At 43.1% G+C, this 22,708-nt stretch overlaps 1 protein-coding gene and 1 long non-coding RNA gene across 2 annotated transcripts in view; both read left to right on the forward strand.

Annotated features, from left to right (window-relative positions):
- Window positions 1-22,708, forward strand: part of LOC308672752 — a 367,848-nt gene that overhangs the window by 111,426 nt on the left and 233,714 nt on the right. The window lies entirely within an intron of this gene.
- CBLN1 (cerebellin 1 precursor) lies at window positions 814-6,735 on the forward strand (the record flags this gene model as incomplete). The annotated part of the gene is made up of 3 exons (XM_081336222.1): window positions 814-1,068; window positions 1,716-1,835; window positions 6,538-6,735. 3 exons carry the CDS (start codon window positions 814-816, stop codon window positions 6,733-6,735), a joined length of 573 nt encoding a protein of 190 aa, XP_081192348.1.

Here is a 22,708-nt window from a genome sequence, read left to right on the forward strand (position 1 = left end):
CGGCGCCACAGCGCTGCGCCTTCTTCGCCTCTCCTCCTCTCCACCTGCTCTCTCCACCACCTAATCGCAGGACGCACAAAAAAGCCTCCCCCGTCGGGGAGAGCGGAGGGGGGGGGGCGGAGACGGACCGGGACCCCATTGGTTGTCCGCGAGCGCGCCGGCCGCCCATTGGGCGCGGGGGGGGGGCGGGGCGGGGCGGGGCCGGCGCTGACGAAGGGCTGGGGTTGGCAAGGGAGAGGCGAGGTGGGCAGAGGCGCGCCGCGGCGGCTTTTGTGTGCTCGGGCGGGCGGTGGGCAGCGGTCGGGCCAGAGCTGCGGCAGAGAGCCAGCCAGCCAGCCGGCCGGGCGAGCGAGCGGGCGGGCGGGCAACGAGCGCAGCCAGCGGGGCAGGGGCAAAGCCGGTGGGCACCGTCGCAGGCACCGGCGTGGGGAGGAGGGCACCGGCGGCGGGGGTCCCGCTGGTTTTGCCCTCTTGGCTGACCGAGCGGCTCGCTCTCGGCTGCTGCTTGCCCTCCGCACTATGCATCGGAGCGCTCCGCTTGCGCCTTGCCGGGGGCCGCGGGCGCTACTCTCCGCACCTCGAGGGGCGTCGCGGGCCGTGCTGGCGGACTAGAGGCGAGGCCGGGGCAGCGCAGGAAGCCAGCCTTAAGCCGGGAAGAGCGGGGCAGGGCAGCGGGCGCAGCCGGAGCAGCGGGCTTCAGCCAGCCGTCTGCCCACCCCCCCCCCGCCCGTCCGTCCCTTCGGAGAAGCCCGCCAGCCGCGGGACAAGCCGGCCGAAAGGCGAAAGGGAGTCGGAGGCGGCGGCGACGGCGCGATGCTGGCCCTGGAGCTGCTGAGCCTGGCTTGGCTAGCCGGCGTGGTGGCGGGGCAGAACGAGACGGAGCCCATCATCCTGGAAGGCAAGTGTCTGGTGGTGTGCGACTCCAACCCGGCCTCCGATCCGACCGGCACGGCGCTGGGCATCTCGGTGCGGTCGGGCAGCGCCAAGGTGGCCTTCTCGGCCATCCGCAGCACCAACCACGAGCCGTCGGAGATGAGCAACCGCACCATGATCATTTACTTCGACCAGGTAGGAAACACCCCCACCCCACCCGGGCAGGGGGGATTTAAGGGGAGTTGGGGAGAGGGGGGGAAACCGGGGAGGAGGGTTTTTTTGGCGGGGGGTTTGGAGAGGGGAGGGGGCACTTAGGAATTGAAGAGGGAAGGGGGAGATGCCTTCAAAGGACTCTTCCTTCCTCTCTGCCACCTTCACACACACCCCTACTTTCAGGTCTCCTGAAGACTCCCCGAGATTAGAGGGGAGCAGAGGGGGTAGGTAGTCAGTCGTCAGTCATAAAGTCCGATTTCTTGATGGAATTTGAATTCTGGAAGAGGCAACCAGCTAGCTGGGACTACAGAAACCCCTCCACTCCCAGAAGCAGGACCCATGGACATACGTTGGGGAGGAAGAGCCCTGAACCAGGAGGGGTCACCTAACCCGGGTTTAGTGTCTCCCTGTTCAGGGAAGAGGGTGGGGCCGTGAAAAGGGAGAGATGAGGATGGAGTCTCACCTTCGGAGTGGACAGCTCCCAGCGGAAGGAAACTGAAAGAAAGAAGGCTGGATATTTTCAGAGAAATGACCTTTTAAGAGAAGCTTTGATCCTCACCTAGGCAATATTCCCAGTCCCCTTTTCTCTTTCGTTACCCCATTCTCCGTTTCTCCCCTCCATCCCGTAGGTGCTGGTCAACATTGGGCTCAACTTTGACTCCGAACGCAGCACTTTCATCGCACCCCGAAAGGGCATCTACAGCTTTAATTTCCACGTGGTCAAGGTGTACAACAGGCAAACCATCCAGGTGAGGCTGCATGGCTTACTTCACCAAGGAACTTTCCCTTTTTGCCCTGGGTGGGGGAAACGCAGCCCCCTCCCCAATTTATGCGAATGAATGAAAGTGACCAACTGTTTTTTACTCCTCTGGTGAGGAATCGACACCCTTGAATTAAGTTAAGCGTGCCTTTCCAGGTCAACCTGCCTAGCTCCAGGGCCGCAGGATGAATGGGAGGAGGTGTGTTTGCAGACATTTCTGTGCGAGTATTTAGATGTCGAGGCATTCGTGAGTGCGTGTCATATCCATCACCTGCTCAGGGCAGAAATCCTGTGCCAGAAACCATCCAGCAAAAGGGCCTTGCTGATTTCCCTGTATGGCATATCCATTCTCGTGTGGGGATTTGGGGTTGTTTTGCAGATTTTGAAATTCAGGTCCGTGTAAAACACAGTGAAGATCGTTGATTGGGTTTTTCATTGCAGAATTATACTATACGGCCAAGATTTATAGAGGTGGCTTATGGATACAAATAAGATTTAGAGAGAGAGAGAGAGAGAGATTTAGTGTATATACATAACGAATGGACAATATAGACTCATACAGTATATTTTCCCGTGTACCTGGCCGAGAATAATGCAATGGTGAAGAAAAAGTGGAGGGCCCTGGAAGGCTGTAGTTTAATCCTACTCTTCATTTTAAAGCTTTCTTGGAACCAGTTACTTTCGTGATTAAGCTCTCTACTGGCTGCAGTGGAAATGAAAATGAAGAGTGAGCTACCCTATTATTTATCATTAGGTATAAATCTGTCTGGTTCCTCAGATAGGTTTTTGTCTAGCTTCCCATCATTCTGGATCTGAAAACAGTTGCCAAAAGCTATTCTCCCTAGATTGAGGCTTTCTGATTTATAGAAAAATGGTGTTGGCTGTTCTTCTTCTCCTTTCCATTGACAGTCTTCATGTCTCCAGTATTTTGTGCTATGACCCAGGCATTTACTTAAAAAAAAAACACTTCCCACTCTATATAGTTGTTTTTTCTTCCAAGAACACATCTTTAATAATGAGGCAGAATGTTAACTCTGTGCTCCCTTACTAATATGCAGCCATGAAGGGAAGCCAAATTGTTATTTTTTTTATTTTCTTTTCTTTTTTCTTTTCTTTTTCTCTTCTCTTCTTTTCTCTTCTTCTTAACATTCCTTTAAATTTTTTCCTAGGAAGAAATTAAGTTTAATTAAGTGAGATTAAGTTGATTATTATTATTATTAATAATAATTGAATTTCTATACCGCCCTTCTCCCGGAGGACTCAGGGCGGTGTACAGGGCAGTAAAAGCTTTGTACTCACAAAAAGCATAAAATTTGATAGCACGGTAAAACCAGTATGTGGAGTAAAAGGAGGGAAGTCATTTTTAAAAGTTAAGTGTGGACAAAACCATCAGCCCCAGTCAGGTCTTCTTATAAGTCTGCTGTATTAATTTCAATGAGCAGAAGTTCTGGTTTTATTTTTGAAAATACTGCACTGCCGAATAGATAAACATATTCTAGATTTATGGATCGAAAATGACTGCCTGGCTGATTGAATTTCATCTTGAAGACATTTGTCATTCAACAGTCACAATCCTATTTCTTGTCATTGATACATCCATTGTTCTCGAAGGCTCTTTCACCCACTGTCTGCTGTCCTCATAGGGGGGATAAGCATTGTGTTTAGTCCTTTAGTTTTGCTGTTGTAAAGACAAGCACCGCTTCTTGGAAGCTACTTACAGCTTTTCTTACACATGCTTGCTCTCTTTATGGACTATTAGACAAATACCTGGGGAAAGCTATCTTATCAATGGAAACTATGTTTCATGAAGATACTGTTTTTTCAGACCAACATGAAATGCTGCAAAATACTATTCGAGTTTTTAAAAACTCTTTACTAAGCAAAATGACAAACATCTGGAAGAGGGGGGAAAAAACCATGATAGTAAATTTTGAAGCCTGGCTTGCATCCAATTATCATTTTGCAAAGAAAGTTGGAACAGCCACTGACAAAACGTGGGTCTCTCAGGCACAGAAATAATGCTAGACTCCCCCAGAATTTGCTGATGGTAGAAGAGCATAAACAGCATACTCCCCAACCCTTCAGCCTTTCATGAGGAGCATTTGTCTGTATAATTGGGACCTAATTAAAAGTTGCATTCTTCAAAGTGAGAAAAGATCAGCAGCGCTGTGTTCACACAACCTGCAGTTCAATGTTCAGTGGGCAAACCTGGGTCAGCTTTAACCTTGGTTTTCTTTCATTCTCATTTTGGTTTCTTCTTGGTTGGGCGACATTAGCGTTTTTTAAAAAATCAGTCTGATTAGTTAAGTTATGCTTCAGTGTATCTTGTCCCTCTATCTGTTAATTCTGTAACCAAGTTGAATGGATTGTGAAAGTGTAAGTTGGGTTGGTTGATGTGATAGTAACAGCTAAAGAACCTCTATCAACACATCCCAATCTAATCTAATCTAATCTAATTTATTCTAATCTAGTGTAGTTAGTCTAATCATCTATATTAATCAAATCTAAGGTACATGCCCCCCAATAACTTTGGAACTTTCAACTATACCTCCCCACAAAAAAAATTGAGATTTTTTAGAATCTCAAGCTATGGAGAACTTAGATCCATTGACTGTCTTCCAGGTCATAGTGGGACTTCCTGAATCTTTGAGATGGAGTCTTTTTCTTTCTCTATAAATTCTAAATTTGAGGGTAAAACTTCATGTCTGAAAATTGGCATGTAAAGTGTCTAGTCCTGTATAGGTTTGCTCAGAAACCATTCTGTTAAACCGAGTCAGATTTAAGCCCACCTGTGCAGCCCGGGTGGACCATAAATACAATTTCTATCTTTTTCTACCCATAAGGTGCAAATGTATATTTTTTTAAGAACAGGTCTTGATTTCTGCTTTAGGAAGCCATAGCTCAGTTCTTCAAAAAAGAAAAAAAAGGAGAAATTGATATATATATATATATATATATATATATATATATATATATATATATATATATATATATATATATATATATATATATATATATATATATATATATATATATAAAATTGGGCAATAATGATTGTGGATTTTATTAAGCCTTCACCTACCTTTTGTTTATAATTTAAGGACTGTGCACATGTGTGTAGAAAGAAGGGGAGCGGATTTTTAAAAAAAAGCATAGAAAGAATGAGATGAGAAAAAGGAAGATTGCATTTATGGGAATCTTTAATTACTGGCCACGGAAGATTTTGCTAGGGAGGTACTGTATGCAAAGTGTTGAATTTCTAACATTCCTCTGGAAGAATACTATAATCTCTGTTGGACCATGTTGCCTTTATCAAGGTTTCAACATTTTTGCTGGTCCACAAAAGAATAAGTGTTGTTATCCCACTCCCTGGCCCCATAGACACTGCCTGGAACAAATCTATTATTGCATCTCCCTTGTCTCACATTTGAAGATTTAACACAGGAGACAAAGCACCCAGATTTCCTGAATGAAAAGCACTATTTTAGAATACAGAATAGTAGCTGACTATATATTCCATGCTGGAATTTCAGCCGTGATCCACATGCATCCAATTTGAGGACACCGCTCGTATCACTTACAGACCTCATTATTTCCTCTTCTCCTTGAGATGCCTAAAAAAATAAATCAGATCTATATTTTTTCTCTCTCTTCTTATCTGATTGTCTAACTCCATACAAGGCTGAGTTGAGAAGCTGGGGCTTAAAAAGATAATTACAGTAGTGTTAAAGGGGCTTTGAAAGGTAATTACAGTAGTGTTAAAGCCAAAAAAAATTCCTTATGCTCTTGGATCTTTTGTTACTGGACGTAAATTTGATTTGGCAGCAGAAATGATGATAGATGGAGATAGATAGATAGATAGATAGATAGATAGATAGATAGATAGATAGATAGATAGATAGATAGATAGATGATAGATAGATAGATGAGAGATAGATAGATAGATAGATGAGAGATAGATAGATAGATAGATGATAGATAGATAGATAGATAGATAGATAGATAGATAGATAGATAGATAGATAGATAGATAGATAGATAGATAGATAGATATGATGGAAGGGAGGGAGGGAGGGTGGGCGGGAGATTATGTCTAGTACTCATTGCTAAAAACTGCAGAGAGGGACATTTTCATACTGTCCAAATCTCTTAAGCCAGCTATACCTCTCTTTCTTGCATTTCTTTTTTCTTCTGCCTCTGTAAAGATCTTTATTCCATGAGTTTCCTTATGTGTTTTAAGATTTCAAAACCAGCAAAGTCCATCTTTCCATAGCACAAATTTAGCAAAGCTAACGATGCAACTGTTTTTGTTCAAATAATTGCTTAAAGGGCAGGTCTACCAACAGTCCCCATGTCCTGGTACCCTTTGAACACAGGGGGACTGGCTTATGAGTAAATTGGTAGCCAGCTGTACTTATATTCTTTCCAGTGCTCCAGCTGCAACATTCATAATCGAAGGAGCAGCTAATGGTATCTATGAAGACTCCCCGAGTGATCTCTTTTCCTGGATGCTTTTAGCTAAAAATGTTTCCACACACACACACACACACACACACACACACCACCACCACCACCACCACCATCTCCCGTGCATGCAGGCATGCATCTGTCCGGTAGAGTCTTCCTTTGTTTCCTTCATTTTTTCCTTTCACTGATGGGGGGATGGGCTTGTCTTCTGCCTTTGCTTCCAGGTGAGCTTAATGCTCAACGGGTGGCCGGTGATTTCTGCCTTTGCGGGGGACCAAGACGTCACACGGGAAGCTGCCAGCAACGGGGTCCTGATCCAGATGGAGAAAGGAGACCGCGCCTATTTAAAACTGGAGCGAGGAAATTTGATGGGGGGCTGGAAGTATTCCACTTTCTCAGGATTTCTAGTTTTTCCTCTTTAAATGACTCGCTGACTGAAGGAGTAATCAATTCAGCCAGGAGTAAGCTTGAGATTTGCTTGCCGATTCCAACCCCTGAATTGAAGGAACTTGGAAATTGCACATGCCTGGATAAGATTTACCTATCGCAGAAGTTTAAAACTCTGACTGAGGTCTTGTGCAATTGCTTGGAAGATCTCGGTAACAACCCGGACAGCCGTCGGGGAGATGCTCGCTGTGGACATCCTTCAATAACATCGCTCTCTTTTCTTTGCAAACAGTATTCGTGTCCTCTACATTTATCTGGTGATGTTGTATCCATCAATTCCTCACTTTCAGTGTGTCCTTTGACCTTTGCAATCTTCCCACTCCCACAATCTGGGTTTTTTTTAAAGTTTATTTTACACGACCCTCGTACAATCTGGGCTTGTTTTTAATCTATCTATCTATAATCTATCTATCTATCTATCTATCTATCTATCTATCTATCTATCTATCTATCTATCTATCTATCTATCTATCTACATATTTTTTACTCTCTCCCTGAGTTTAAAGAAAAAATATTTTTTGAATATATGGTGCCATGGTAAGCAACGTAATGCAAACCTTGATGAGTGCTAGCAAGCAGACAAGAATACATGCACACACACGCACATACACACACACATGCATGCATATATACATGTATGTATTTATGTATGTATGTATGTAACTATAATGTAGGTAAATTCCTTAACTAGTCTGCCCTATTGCTGTGGAAATTGGAGTGAATGTGAAGTTTACCATCTGTTTGATGGTTGGTTCTTTCTCCCTCTAGTTAACATTTGGCTCAGCTGCAGAAAATAGACCAAACCTTTCCTAATTCATCTCAAAGACAAATTGCGACTATTGACCATTTAACCTCTTTTAATGGCCTTTTCATTTCATTGTTGTTTTTTTCCCCTTTCATGAGAAACCTGGCCTGGTTAATGCAATTGTAGCCAAACCTAGAAAGAAAGAAAAAAAATTACAAGAAAAAAACTACAACAGGCCAGAATAAATGAATACATCAGCAAGACACCACAGTGTGCGTTGGGAGTGCAGAAGACCCAACCCAAGACTTCATCGTGCGAGAAATCCTAGTTTCTTGGGAAGACTGATTGAAACAAAGTGAAAAAGTTCAAGGACTAGCAGTGTAAAGACTTCCATTTAACTGTGTTTGATCTCTGGCTTTGTTCTGTCTCTTCCCATTATTTTATGTGGTGTTTTTTCAAGAATGGGAGAGGAGGGAATGGGTGGGGTGAGAAAATTGGTCAATCTTAGAGACTGTATTTTCAATTTGCAAATATGGCCAGACTGATTAAGTCCTAAAGGGGTGGGGGAGATGAGGGAGAGACCCCTGTCTTCCCTTAAGCGGTCACAGCTGACAAATTTGCCCTCTGTATCCTGTATTATAGCATATAATCTCTCTGTCAAATCCCATTTTCTACAGCTGTCTTATTAAAAAAAAGAAGAACAAGGCAAACCTTACGTGATAGACCTAAAATGCTAGTGTTCATTAATTGCTAGTATTATTTTTGTTTAAAGTATCTCAAAGATGTAAATGCTATAATTTTGCAGCACTCTAGAGAAAATAACTACTTTTATTATCAAGGTGCAGTTAAGATAAACACTTTGGATTGTATTCGAATCATAATGTGAAATAAAAACCAGTGGAATCAATCAATCAATAAACTGACCTCTCGGAGGGGTGGGGAAGAGACGGAGAAATAAATAGACATGAGTCTCCTTCCTGCTGTACTGTTCTGTACTGTTTGGTTGCCTGAAGGACACAGATCAGCTCCCAAATGGAACTATTCCTTGATAAATCAAAATAATCACTGGACACAAACTGCCAATGTCTATTTGCAGCAGTGACATGGGCCATGGCTGCTATATAGTTAAAATAGAATGGATTTTTCTATCCTTTCTCCCCAACCCCACCCCTTTCCTCAAGAAACCCTGGGTTCCAAGAACAAATTTAATTAGCTCCTAAGAGGGCAGTTAATTCTAGCTTAATAAGCAGCGTTATTCTTTTATGCTTGCTGTCACCCTCCCATTTGTTAGGGAGAAGTTGCATCTTTGTTAATAGCTCCCTTCCGCAAACAGAATTGAGAATGGGAAGAGGGTGTGGAAGGCAATGAATGACAAGCCAGCTCTTCTGAAAGATGGACAAGAGTTACAGGCAAATAACAGTGGTGTAGCTGTGTCTCCCTGCTGAAAGACTCTGGTCCTTTGCATTTTGCCCATTCCTGAATGGCTTTAGGTAGCATGCAGCTCGGGCGAGTTGATTGTGTGCTCAGCTCACCTCTGGTACAGCAAAGAATCCGCAAAGAAGATTTTCCTTCTCCTGATGTTACCTAGTTTGAGCGATGAAACATCTGTCAGAAAACCACCAAGTTCAGAGAGCGCCATGGACCCTCATTTCAACCTTGAACTACAAAGACTCTCCTTTATCAGTACGTTCTCCTTTAGCTGGCAGCCCTATGGGTTTGGGTGTCAATCCTACCATTTGGAACTCTTCCCAAGCTGAGGAATAGAGTTTTACACTCTGGTGGGAGAGCTGGTCCATTTCTTCCACAGGAGAAGACAAATGCTGTCATTCAAGTTGCAGATTCAAAGTGTGATGTTCCTTTTGCTTCCTGCCCTGAGTTCTTAGATTAACTGGATGTTGTCTCATCCCAGTAGGAAAAGTAATGCACTAACCCTGCTGTCAAGTCTTCTTTTTTTCAGTTTTATTCCAGCAGCATCCATGGAATGTCTAGCTAGACTGAAATTCTACTTTAGCTGCTGCTTCATGAGGATGGTGGTGTTTGATTTATGAACAGTCTGTTTACAGGTCTGAGATAGTTGGGTGAACCTTGTAAACAGGTTCTTTCCACCCCAAAATATGGCTCGCTGCTTGAATGCCTAATCCCTACCACAATTTATTTCTTTGTGCTAACATGAGACTACACTGCTGATAACAGCAGTTAAACTTTCCAAGTCCCAACAGATGAAAGATGCTAAGTTGTGAGTATTACAGGACAAGGGCAAAAAGCTAGGAGAGCACATTTAGAAAAAATAAATTATTGCATTTCATGTAGGCTGGGTAACTTCATGCAAAATACCTACTGCATGGTGAAGGTTTTGCTTTTTGAAGTTTGTTGAAAGGGTTCAAATTCTTCCCCTGTGCAGTGCAAGCCAGGACTCTGAGTATTTCATCTACGTTGCATAATATGGCAATGGTCTACTAAGCTATTGACTAGGGTGTCTATTGTTGCATGAAAAGAAAGGGCCTCGGCAACAACAAAGCATTACATTTGCACTAGACGGGGGTGTCTGCCACATGTGTAGAATCACAGACTAATCAACCATAATTTAGCTTAATGCAACGGTCCATTTAACACTGGGTATGTTGTAGGAGTCTTAACAAATTGGATTGATAACACACAACACATAGAAAAATGACGCCTCCGCAGAGACATGGAGATATAATAACTGTGTCTATTGATTAATAGCTAGATGATAAAAAGTGCAACATCAAATATATATATATATAGATAGATATTACAAATTCCTTCTCACTGTACAGCCTTCTTGGTGTTCTTTAAATGAGGTAATTTTAAATTTAAATCTTCAGATGGAGTAAGTATTCAAATTGGCCCGCTCCACTCCCGTCAGGCCAATTATTCTGGCTGGGAGGGTCCAAGAGAAGGGCCTTTTCCACCCTCTGAAACACCTTGTGAGGTTGGCCCCAATCCTCCTATCTCTTTGTAAGGGCCTAAAGATGTGAGTTTGGGCCCCCCATAGGGGAACAGTGCAACGGAGGTGGCTGACTGAGTAATAACAGATCCCACCTCACACACACCCCACTCCACCCCTGCCCTCCCCATGTGTCCTTGGTTTTAATGTCCGATTTTAACTTTTATGTGTTAACTGTATATGCAACTGTAAGCCACCCAGAGTTACCCTATGGTAAAACGGACGGCCAATAAATTTTATAAATAAATAAATGATAGACCTAGGCTGGGAGAATTGTGCAAAGAATTTATTTCAGCCTCTGGATTTAATGGACAAATAGGGTGTAAATCCCTCTTAGCAATCTAAATGAGTCAGTGCCCCAGATCATTCTGTTCAATAGGTCCTTCTGATGACACATCTAAGCTAGGATGCCACTTCAGACAAAGGGTTGACAGGCTCAAGACATCTGGCTTTCAACTCTATGAAAGAATGAACAGTCCCTGGTTTTGACCCCAAAACAGGAGCCACAGAGATCAAAAGTAAGCCGATTGCTCAACATCTGTTTCCTGTTTTTGAGGGACCCACAGCCTCTACTTTCAACTACAGAAAACAATCCTTGTTACAATGGAGACTAATAAATAAAGTTGAGGATGGGCTGTTGTTTCTGTAAAACAGCAATCGTTCTATTGTTAAGCAATGTCTTACTTGGATTTACAATCTTAGGCTGGCATAATATGAATTGTCACCCAATGCATCTGAATAACACTATGGCTGGATTTATTTATTTTGGTCATGGCCAGGGTAGTTGACCCTGTTGTAGCCTAGTTATGTGAACCTGGACTGTGAATACCAGCTCTGTTGTTGGGTTCACAGACTTAATCTATGTTCACATAACATCTATCCAAGCAAATCAGATAATGCTATGACTGGTTGATGTTCTTTGCACATGTTAACACAATATTTGGTATCCTTCCATACACAAAAAAACTGGACTGAATAAACTATGGTTCAGTTCATCATGAGAAACTGTCCAGCACCATCTACTTAAGTAGAATATGCAAATGCTGGAATTTTATATCTGTATGAATCAAGTCCCAATGAATGGCACGGGAGTATTTTTTTTAAAAAAACTCTGCTTTTTTAACACCACACTCTTCCTAAGGTCTCTCTTCTTCACCCAAAGTAAAATATTATTTTGTGCAAATTTGCCCATAATAGGATTGGCTGGTTGGTTTTGAAGGGGTAACCATCCAGATGTAGCTTTTCTTCAAAGAAACCCAAAGGCATTCTGGTTATTTATTTCAATGGGTCCAAGTAGGAGGCTGATTGGAGGTTGGTAAAGGACACTATTTATATAGATCAACCATCACTTGATTGAAGGGAAATCATTTAGTTGGACAAGCAGCTTTCAATCAATTGCATTTGGATGATTATTAAGAACTTTTGTGTCCCATTTCTTGTAAAATATCGGAAAGCGATAAGTGGAAAACAATGATAAAGCAGTAGCATCTTCTTTATGCTTGTCCACTGGGTTGCAGGTCTGATTGTTTCTCCAAAGTGTTTTCCTCATTCTTAGTTTATTAGCTGGCTTGTTACAGAGTCTGAGGCTGGTTTGGATTGGGTGGGAAGGACCAGCCCAAGGTCATCCAACTAGCATCCAAGTTTAAGGAGGACTAGGACTTGTTCCAAGGCCACCAATATTTCTCGCTGGCTCTCCAGTGATAACACAATAAGTTAAAGCAACACAGAAAATGTGCACTGAAAACAGATGGAATTTAAAAACAAAACAAAAGCTCTCCCATCATTCAGAGAGGGAAGTTCTAGCTGGAAACATGATACCTAAACTAATAATAGTCAACTCCTTAACGTGTTGGGATTATCCAGTTTTCTTTGGAATATTACAGAACTGGTTTGTGACTGCTTTCTTTTCAAGTGTCTTTCAGCTGCCCAGTCTAGCCAACAACAACCCTGGGATTTGCAGGAGATTCCTCATTATATTAATTACACTGGAAAGCCGACAGGCTGAGTTGGAGATCTGAGACCTTGTGTGATGGGGTGAGCTCCTGTCTTTGCCTGGCTTCTGCCCACGTAGCAAATGCGAGTAGATAAATAGGCACCACTTTTGCTGGCCACATGACCGCAAAATAATCTTCAGATCTTCAGGCAATGCTGACTCAACAGCCCTGGAAACGGAGATGAGCACCACCCCATACAGTTGCTTAAGGACTAGCAGACTAAAATCTATAAGGATTTCTTTCCCTTCCTCTCCTTCCTCATTACACTTAGTTTCCAAGCCGGATTTGGCTAGATGCTGCAATCTGTTGCATCCTGATTCATTATTAAACAAGGACTGCTATTATGCACAGAGTAGGTACCACTAAAATAAACCAGCTTTGTTTTGGAGTGAACCTAAAAAGGGTTAGGAGACTGAGAGTTGAAACTAACCCCAGTTAAACTATGTAAAACTTCTGAGTGAACAAGGATTAGGCAAAATATATATTGGCAAGGTTTGGAAATACTGATGTCATAGTAAACACTATAACACTATATTGATAGTTGCTATATCAACATTTCAGCCATGTTTCATAGTCTTACCCTTAAAATTTTCTGCTCTGCCTCTTTTTTTTTACTACCAATGTTTTTTTCTTTCCTTAGAAATGTGTGGGTTTTTTTGTTGTTGTTGTTGTTAGAAGCTGTGCTGTCCTTGGTCCTGAAAACTCTTATTATTTTTTTCGCAGACTTATATGTTGCATTTAATTATTTATTGGCTCTCCCTTTGCAGTTTAAAAAACCTCTGAATTGCGAGCCTCCTCCTCACCAGATATTTGTTGTTTGATGTGGGACATGTGACCTCACAGGATCCATTTTAATTTGATATACAGTTTGCTTTCACCACTGGGAGGAATTATTTTAAGAATCTCTGCAAAGAAAACAAAACAAAAGAAGGAAGACCAGTTAGAGTTTAATGCATTTCCTGATTTGCTTGTCTCTCAGAAGTCAAAGGACATAGGGAAAAAAAACAGTTGCTCCCCAGTTCAGAAACAAAAAGAAGTCTTTTGAGAAAGAGGGTTAAAAAGGGAGGTGAAATTGACGAGAAGGTCCCAGAAATTGACAAGACCTTTTCAGAATTCCAACCCTGTCTTTGAAATCAAGACTAGAAGCCCATGGAGCTAACCTCTGGCAGTTCAACCTAGTGAAGGACTCTGAGTTCCTTTTTTAAAAAAAAAACAAATTCCTGTGGTTTAGGCACCATGCAAGTATTAAACAGTGATTGCCAGAACAAGCATTATTGGGAATCCAGTTTTTTTTAACGGGACTTGCATCCGAGCATGGATAAAACTCCAAATAACAACACGCTCTCATTTCTGGAATATATTATAATGACAAAGATATGGAAATCCTAAATTCCATCAGATGGAAAGAAAAAAACACCACACATTCGTAGGTGGGATTCACAGCAGCCAAGCCTTACCAGGTTGACAAAACATAATTGCTATTTTCACACAACCAACTGCCACAGTGGCTAGGCTTCCCCCAACATGATCACACCATGGTCTGTAGTATGGTATAAATCTAGTCTTGCAGTCCCTTAAAGACAATCAAAGTTGATTTCTACCTTTATCTCTAAGCTAACTTTATTATTTCCCAACCCCCTCTCTCTCCCTATGAATGGATAAGATGTGTTGTGGGAATAGGCAGGTATGAATGCAAAGAAGCAGGAAGGGCAGCAGTCTTTTCCCAAGCAAAGCATTTCAGGTTTCATCTTACCTCTCTTAGGAGCATAAACATAGTAAAGAACTTTATGCAATTTACTCATTGTTTTCTGTACCAGAGGTCAGCAACTTCTGGCTTCAGCGATCATCATGATGATGATGATGATGATAGCCATTCAGTTGTGTCCTATTCTTGGTGACTCTGTGGGCCAGGTCTCTCCATGTCCTTCAAATGACATGTGTCATTTAGTCCTTAGTCTTAAATTCTGCAAAACCAGGACAGCCTAAGAGGATAAATGCATTTCTGTAATTGCCCAATGAATGAAAGAGAATGATTTCATTGGGGTGGGAGAAAAATAAACACACCACTTTCTTTTAATAATGGCATTTTAATTTAAAAAAATATGTACCCATAAAACAGGGCTGTATTACTATTATTCTTCTCTTTCCTACTACTTTCTCCTTTTGGTATCTTATGTTTATATTACTTTGTTGTTTGTATGTACACTGGGAACATGCATTGGAGACAAATTCCTTGTATGTCTAATTACACCTGGACAATAAAGAATATTCTGTTCATTCCATTCCATTCCATTCCATTCCATTCCATTCCATTTATACTATCTTCTGTTCTATTTTATTCTATTCTACATTCTCTGTTCTATCCTATCCTATCCTATCCTATCCTATCCTATCCTATCCTATCCTATCCTATCCTATCCTATCCTATCCTATCCTATCCTATCCTATCCTATCCTATCTTGGTTCACTTCTATTCTACCAAGTTACTATTCTGTATTCTGTATTCTATTCATTTTAATTCTAATTCTAATGCTGAAGCATAAGCCATGTTTTTGAAACAGCCATTCTTAACTTTCATTCCGCTCTTGTTCTGAACCAACATTTGTTCCTAACTGTAAAAAAAAAAATCCCTGACCTTGCTCTTGGCTGGTCCAGGCAGACCAGGAGGCCATTTTGGCATGGCTTCAACTTTCCATGTGAAAGTCCTTCTAAATAGGTGACCTCTTTAATTTGCTCATGAGCTTCCAGGGCTCTCTGACTCACAGTATAAGAATCTCTGACTTGGATTAATTTCAGGAAAAATTGCAGAACTGTGATTAGGCGGGCTAAGGAAGGGCTGGGGATCTGCAAGCGATCTATGGACCCTCTGGAGCCTGATCAGAAGAAACAACAGTCTTGTCCATGGGCTCCTTGGTTTATTTATATCCTGTTGTGATTTGTCACGCACCCTTTCAAAATCAAGTTCTAGCAAGGATAGCTTCTACAGGTAGTCCCCGACTTACAAGAGTTCATTTAGTGACCGTTCAAAGTTACAATGGCACTCACTGAAAAAATGGACTCCTGGTCCAGTTTCACAGTTATGACTTTTGCAGCAGCCCCATGATCATGTGATTAAAATTCAGATGCTTCATATTTGTGACCATGGTTGTGTCCTAAGATCATCTGATCACCTTTTGGGACCTGCTGATAGGCAGAGTCCATGGGGAAGTCAGATTCCCTTAACAATCTGGGTTACTAATTTATCAACTGCGGTGATTCACTTAACAACTATGGCAAGAAAGGTCATAAAGTGGGGCAAAAGTCACTTAGCAAATATCTCACTTAACAACCCAAATTTGGACTCCATTGTGGTCGTAAGTGGAGGACTACCTGTAATGCCATAAAACCCTAGGGTAGGGGTAGGCAACCTCGGCTCTTTTATGACTATGCTGACTCAGGAATTCTGGGAGTTGAAGTCCACGAGTCATAAAAGAGCCGAGGTTGCCTACCCCTGCCCTAGGGTGAACGTTTTGAGTAATAATGAAGATGCACCGTAAAGGAAATACATTCATTCTAATAAAGGGGGACATTTATAGCTCAAGGTTGAAATGAGAGATCCTTGGTGCTCTCTGAGCTTGGCTGTTTTCTTGCAGATGTTTCATTATCCAACTAGGTAACATCCTCAGTGCTAGTAAGGAATGAGCTTTGTTCTTAGTTTATATTCTAGTGGCTTACAATGGGGTGTCATAGAGGTTCTTTGGTTAGGAGAAACCAACCAGGGCAAGCCACTAGAACATAAACAGAGAGCAAAATCCCGCTCCTTACTAGCACTGATGATGTTACCTGCTTTGGGTAAGGAAACATCTGCAAGAAAATGACCAAGCTCAGAGAGCACCAAGGGCCCCTCAAACACATCCATTGAACTATTCAAAGATTTGGGAAAGTCTTCTACTGAAAAAGTCCTCGCTCACATTCCCACTGATGAAAGCGCAGCATGGAAAGATCTTTAAAGACCTAGGAACATGGTGTGAAGATCAATTTTTTTTTCTAGGTAAGTGGGTCCCAGATGTGAAGGTAATACTATTTTCTGAATTAGGACCAAAAATGAACTGGGAACCAGCAAAGGTCATATGAAACTGCTCCACTGAACTGGCAGAACCTCTGAATATTTTCACCTGTGGATTTTCATAATGAATTGGTGGTGCCTTGAAGATTTTCTCATCTATCACGGGCCCTTGCTCTTTTCCCCCCCCTTCCATCTCAGTTGATGTCCATCTGTGCAAAGTTTGCTCTCGGTGTGCATGAGGGGGGAAAAAAAACTATTGCCTTTAAACCCTTGGCTTTGTGACACAATAGAGTCCTCAATCTCTAAAGTGTTGCAGCAAATTATATAAATATAGCTATATAATCTGGGTGTGCTACTCCTATTAAACATATAAAGGTAAAGGTAAAGGTTCCCCTGCACATGTGTGCTAGTCGTTTCCGACTCTAGGGGCCGGTGCTCATCTCCGTTTCAAAGCCGAAGAGCCAGCGCTTGTCCGAGGACGTCTCCGTGGTCATGTGGCCGGCATGACTAAACGCCAAAGGCGCACAGAACGCTATTACCTTCCCTCCGTAGTGGTCCCTATTTTTCTACTTGCATTTTTACGTGCTTTCGAACTGCTAGGTTGGCAGAAGCTGGGACGAGTAACAGGCGCTCACTCTGTTACGCAGCACTCGGGATTCGACCCGCCAAACTGCCGACCTTCTGATCGACAAGCTCAGCGTCCTAACCCACTGAGCCACCGCGTCCCTAATATAGCTCTCCCTAATTTTACCGGCTGATTATAGGAGCCTTTCAAATCTCCCTTCACAGTTAGAGTCTGTTGGCAAAGGCCCAGAAATTCATTAGGCAAACCCGAAATCATTATGGTTTTATTAGACTAGGTTAAGCAATCCACAAACTCAGCACGAATCAGAGAGCTATGGAGGGGGGCGGGGGGAAAGAGAACAAAGAGGAAGCAAATGTGGTAAATATCCCACACGATTGAAAGGGGAGGCTCCGAACACAAGAAACATTAATTTGTTATTGATCTCCATTTACAGCATACACATTTCCACTTCTGTACCTGATATTTTATAACCTGGATAAATTAGGAGGGAGTTAACTGTTCTTTGTCCTACAAAGCTTGAGGGCTGGGAAACACAGAATAACAAGTCAAGTGGAAGAGGAGGAGGAGGGCTGGAAGAAGAGGAGGAGGAGGAGGAGGAGGAGGAGGAGGAGGAAGAGAAGAAGAAGCAGAAGCAGAAGCAGAAGCAGAAGCAGAAGCAGAAGCAGAAGCAGAAGAAGAAGAAGAAGAAGAAGAAGAAGAAGAAGAAGAAGAAGAAGAAGAAGAAGAAGAAGAAGAAGAAGAAGAAGAAGAAGACGTAGTAGTCATGAATTCTATAAAAAAGTGGAATTTTATATTTTATGCAGCACATTGGAAGCCAAGTTAAGTGCCCCCGGTTATTTGGGATTTCTGCTTGTAGGGCAGAGAAATCCATTGATGGAAATGATGTGTTCCTAATTCTCCTCCTATTTGTTCGGAAAACTACTACACTCTTCTTATTCTGTCCTGGGTGTTTATCAAGAGAGGCAAAAAAAGCGAACATTGCTCAGGTGTATTCCATTCACGCAACCCAAGGTACAAAACTTCAGCCAAAGGAAAAGCGAAGAAAGACTGGACTTGCTAATCCTGATCAGATCAGATCTGATCTGAAGGATGTTTTGCCTTCAACTCTGATAGCTCCCGTGCACATTCTTCCTCCATTTGAGCTGATTGTGTGCCTGAGTGCATGGACACCCGTGTGCATTTCCAAGATGATTTATTGGGGAAAGTTTGCTTGCTTTGAGCCTGGAAACACCCCCTCCCTTCCTCCCAGTTCATCCAACCACTATCTTTCACCGACCTTTAATTATGTTTCCTCTCCCCCTCCCAGCCTGGCCCAACTTGGTACGTGAATAATGTCTGGAACCATTAGTGTGTAGAGTTTGGGGGTCTCTCTCTCTGCCTCTCTCTTTCTCCCCTCCCTTCTACTTTACACCCCAGGGAAAGTCGGTGCCTTCACGCAAATAAGCCTGTGGTAGAAGCCTGGGGAATTCGGTCTGCCATCTTGTTAATGGTAATGAGCAGCCTTGATTGATTTCTAATGTGAAGATAATGACTAAAAGGGAAGGGGCTTTTTTTTAAAACAAAAAACAAAAACAAAACACCTTCGCTGAGCATTTTCAGGGAATGGGTAGGGTGGGCTAAGAAGTAAACCAGCTCTTCTTTGTTTGGGAGATCACATCTGGCTGCAAAAAAACAACAACCCCGAGATAAACATTTGAGGGGGGGGTAATGAGTCCCCCAGATGTGTGTGGTGGCTGTTGTAGAAAGTGTTTGAACCCTTTACAGCCTCTCCTTGGACCAATTGCTCTGGAGCTCCCCCCCACCCCCGCAGAGATGCTGCAAAGATGAGGGCCAAAGAACCCCGGAGACCAAGGTTGAGCTATGTCTGTTCAGTGGATTGGCATGTTTGGGTTGCTCTTCAGAAGGATGTAGTGCACAAAGAAGAAGGGAGAGGGCAACATCCCTCTCCCTGGGACTAGCCACAGATGCGAGTCAGGTCCGATCCAGTAGTATGAGTCACATCCCCACCACACACAAAAAGGCAAAGAGATAATTCCCTTCCCTACCTCCCTACCTCCTATCTTTCTACCTCCATCTCCTTCCTTCCTTCCTTCCTTCCTTCCTTCCTTCCTTCCTTCCTTCCTTCCTTCCTTCCTTCCTTCCTTCCCTCCCTTCCCACCTGCCTCCCTCCCTCTTTCCTTCCTTCCCTCCCTTCTCTCATCCACCTACGTCTCCTTCCTTTCTTCCCTCTCTCCCTCCCTCCCCTCTTTCCATCTCCCTCTCCTTCCTTCACTCCCTCCATCCCTCCCTTTCCATCTCCCTCCCTTTCCATCTCCCTCTCTTTCCTTCCTTCCTTCATTCCTTCCTTCATTCATTCATTCATTCCCTCCCTTCCCACCTGCCTCCCTCCCTCTTTCCTTCCTTCCTTCCTTCCCTCCCTTCTCTCATTCCACCTCCCTCTCCTTCCTTCACTCCCTCCATCCCTCCCTCTCCATCTCCCTCCCTTTCCATCTCCCTCTTCTTCCTTCCTTCCTTCCTTCCTTCCTTCCTTCCTCCCTCCCTCCCTCCGTTTATTGCATCAAGAGCAAAAATACAGCAAAAAATTTAAAGAGTCAACTCGGACCAGGATGAAATGGACTTTTCATTTCCTGTTGCCTGGTCTACCGGTGGTTTTGGATTTTTCCCTTTTTCCTCCGTAAAACCATATTTGAAGTCAACCGGATGACGGAGACCTCATGACATCATTCCACAAATGACCCAAGGATGTGTTGATCAGCACAAATCTTTTGCCTCGTTGATATCGTGAGTTATGGGCCTTCGCCTGCAGTCTCTACTTTGCATCCAGATGAGTTGGGTAGCTCTGGGTACCATGTACAGTGTGAACAAAATCACCAGACCAGCAGCAGTTAAGTCGTCAAAGAGGTCGTTACATTTTCAACTGGGAATTGGATTCTCAACAGCTTGCTAGCCATGAATAGGAACTGCATGGACAATCTCTCCAGGGTGTGATCCAAGCTTCTCCATATGGACAAAACCAAGCTCTTCTTTATTACTTGGCCTGATGGCTGAAAAATGAACGAGAGGCTGTTTTTTAATATGCTCTCTGCTCAGGACAGGAGCCAGGAGACCGGAACGCTACTTATAACCTTGCAAGGCCAATAACATTTTTTTTAAAAAAAAATAATTCAAATAAAAGTCTCTTCGTCCAAAGTGCTGATAACCCCAGAGACCTGGGCTCCTTCTTCACTTTTATTTAGGTTTCTGCTTCTCGGCTGGAGGCCAGCTCCACAAACAAACTCAGCCTTCCCCTGTTCTCAGGGTTCTTGTCAGGTTTTGTCAGACATCCCACTGTAAATGTTTCCAAAGCCCCAGAAAATGAAAAGATTTCGCCCTTAGGCATCTCTTCGCAATCCCATGCCTTGTATCCATGATGGAGGTCTACTCCCATATTCCCCAGCCAGAGAGAATGATGGGGCTACTCTTTCTACCATCTTCCCAGGAGGCTATCTACCATTTTAAGAGACTGTACCTGGTTTGTTTTAAGTTGGAAGAATAATACCTTCCTTTAAAAATAAACAAAAAAATTGCTCTTAAACATTTTTGTAGGACATACGTTAACCTTGCAATGAAGGTTTGGCATATACAAATAGCCCTTGACTTAAGATCACAATTGATCCCCACATTTCTGTTGTTAAGTGAGACGCTTTTTAAAGCGGGCTTTGCTCCATTTTACGAGACTCCTTGCCACAGTTGTCACTGCAGTTGTTAAGCTAGCAACCCGGTTGTTAAGTGAATCTGGCTTCTGCATTAACTTGGCTTCTCGGGAGATCAGAAAAGGGGATCACGTGACCCCCTGGGGACACAGCACCCATCATAAATACGAACCAGTGACCCTGGGGAATGCTGCAAAGGTTGTAACTGTGGGGAAATGATCACACATCACTTTATTCAGTGAAGCTTTGAACAGTAACTAAATAAATTGTTGTAAGTGGAGGGCTATTTGTAATGTAATAGCATAACAATGCAGTTCTAGGCTACACCTACAAAGAAGTAGCCTCAAGAATATGTGAAGTGATAGTATCACTCTATACCTACACTGGTAAGAGCCCAATTGGAATACGATGTCTGGTTTCGGTCACCACAATACACAAAAGATGTTGAGTTCCTAGAAAGAGTGCAGAGAAGAGCGACAAAGAGGCTATACCATATGATGAGCAACAGGTATGTCTAAACGAACAAAGAGAAGGACTAGGAGGTGACATGCTAACAGTCATTCAGTATTTGAGGGCTGTCACAGAGAAGAAAGGGTTGATCTATTCTCCAAAGCACTTCAGGGCAGGATAAGATGTAATGGATGGAAACTAATCAAGGAGAGAAGCCACCTAGAACTAAGGAAGGAAGTTGGAAGGGACCTTGGAGGTCATCTAGTCCAACCCCCTGCTCAGGCAGGAAACCCTATACCACATCAGACAAATGGCTTTCCAGTCTCTTCTTAAAAACTTCCAGTGTTGGAGCATTCACAGCTTCTGGAGGCAGGTTGTTCCACTGGTTAATTGTTCTAACTGTCAGGTTGCTTCTCTCCTTGACTAGTTTCCATCTGTTGCTTCTTCTCCTGCCTTCAGGTGCTTTGGGGAATAGCTTGGTTCCCTCTTCTTTGGGGCAGCCCCTGAGACATTGGGACACGGCTATCATGTCCCCCCCCTCACCCTTCTCTTCATTAAACTAGACATACCCAATTCCAGCAACCGTTTCTTGTATGTTTTAGCCTCCAGTCCCCTAATCATCTTTGCTACTCTTCTCTGCACTCTTTCTAGAATCTCAACATCTTTTTTTACATCATGGTGACCAAAAGTAGATGCAGTATTCCAAGTGTGGCCTTACCAAGGTGTTATAAAGCGGTATTAACATTTCACGTGATGGTTGTCCAGTCTCTTCTGAAAAGCCTTCAGTAATGAGACCCCCTTCCAACACTCCAATTCTGTACTCTGGCACCAAAAGCTTCAGCAAAGTGCATGCATTGCCTTGTCCCAGGTGTTCTTTTTATTATACTTCCTTTCCCCTCCCTTAATTTTGCTTTTCTGTTCACCTGGCATTTGGGAGGGATGGATCACAGAGCAGGAGAACATTAAATAAATGGAATGCAAGATCTTTTTGTCCTTAAGAGAACCATCCATTTGTACAACATTAGCAATGAGTGCTTTGTGGCAGAGCGATGGCGGCCTTACCATCCTAATAATTCTTTTGTCAGTTTAATGTCTGGGCTGGCTCTGCTACAAATCCTTGCAGTGTAAAATACTTTGGGGAGACCATTTCCCTTCCCTTCCACTTCCCCTCCATAGAAAATCTCAGCTTTGGGAGGGGGGGGGGTAGAACCACAGGTTTTATTGCAGACTTAAAATTCCCCTACAGATATCTCCCCTTGGAACATGGTTATTCTCATCTTGATTCTAGAAGAAACCGAATACTTAGTAGACAATCACTTCAATATGAGCCAGCAGTGTGCTGCAGCTGCCAAAAAAGCCAACACAGTGCTAGGCTGCATTAACAGAGGGATAAAATCAAGATCAAGTGAAGTAGTAATACCACTTTACAATGCTTTGGTAAGGCCACACCTGGAATACTGCATCCAGT

Source organism: Vipera berus (assembly GCF_964194415.1).
Source record: "Vipera berus genome assembly, chromosome: 10".
Classification (NCBI taxonomy): domain Eukaryota; kingdom Metazoa; phylum Chordata; class Lepidosauria; order Squamata; family Viperidae; genus Vipera; species Vipera berus.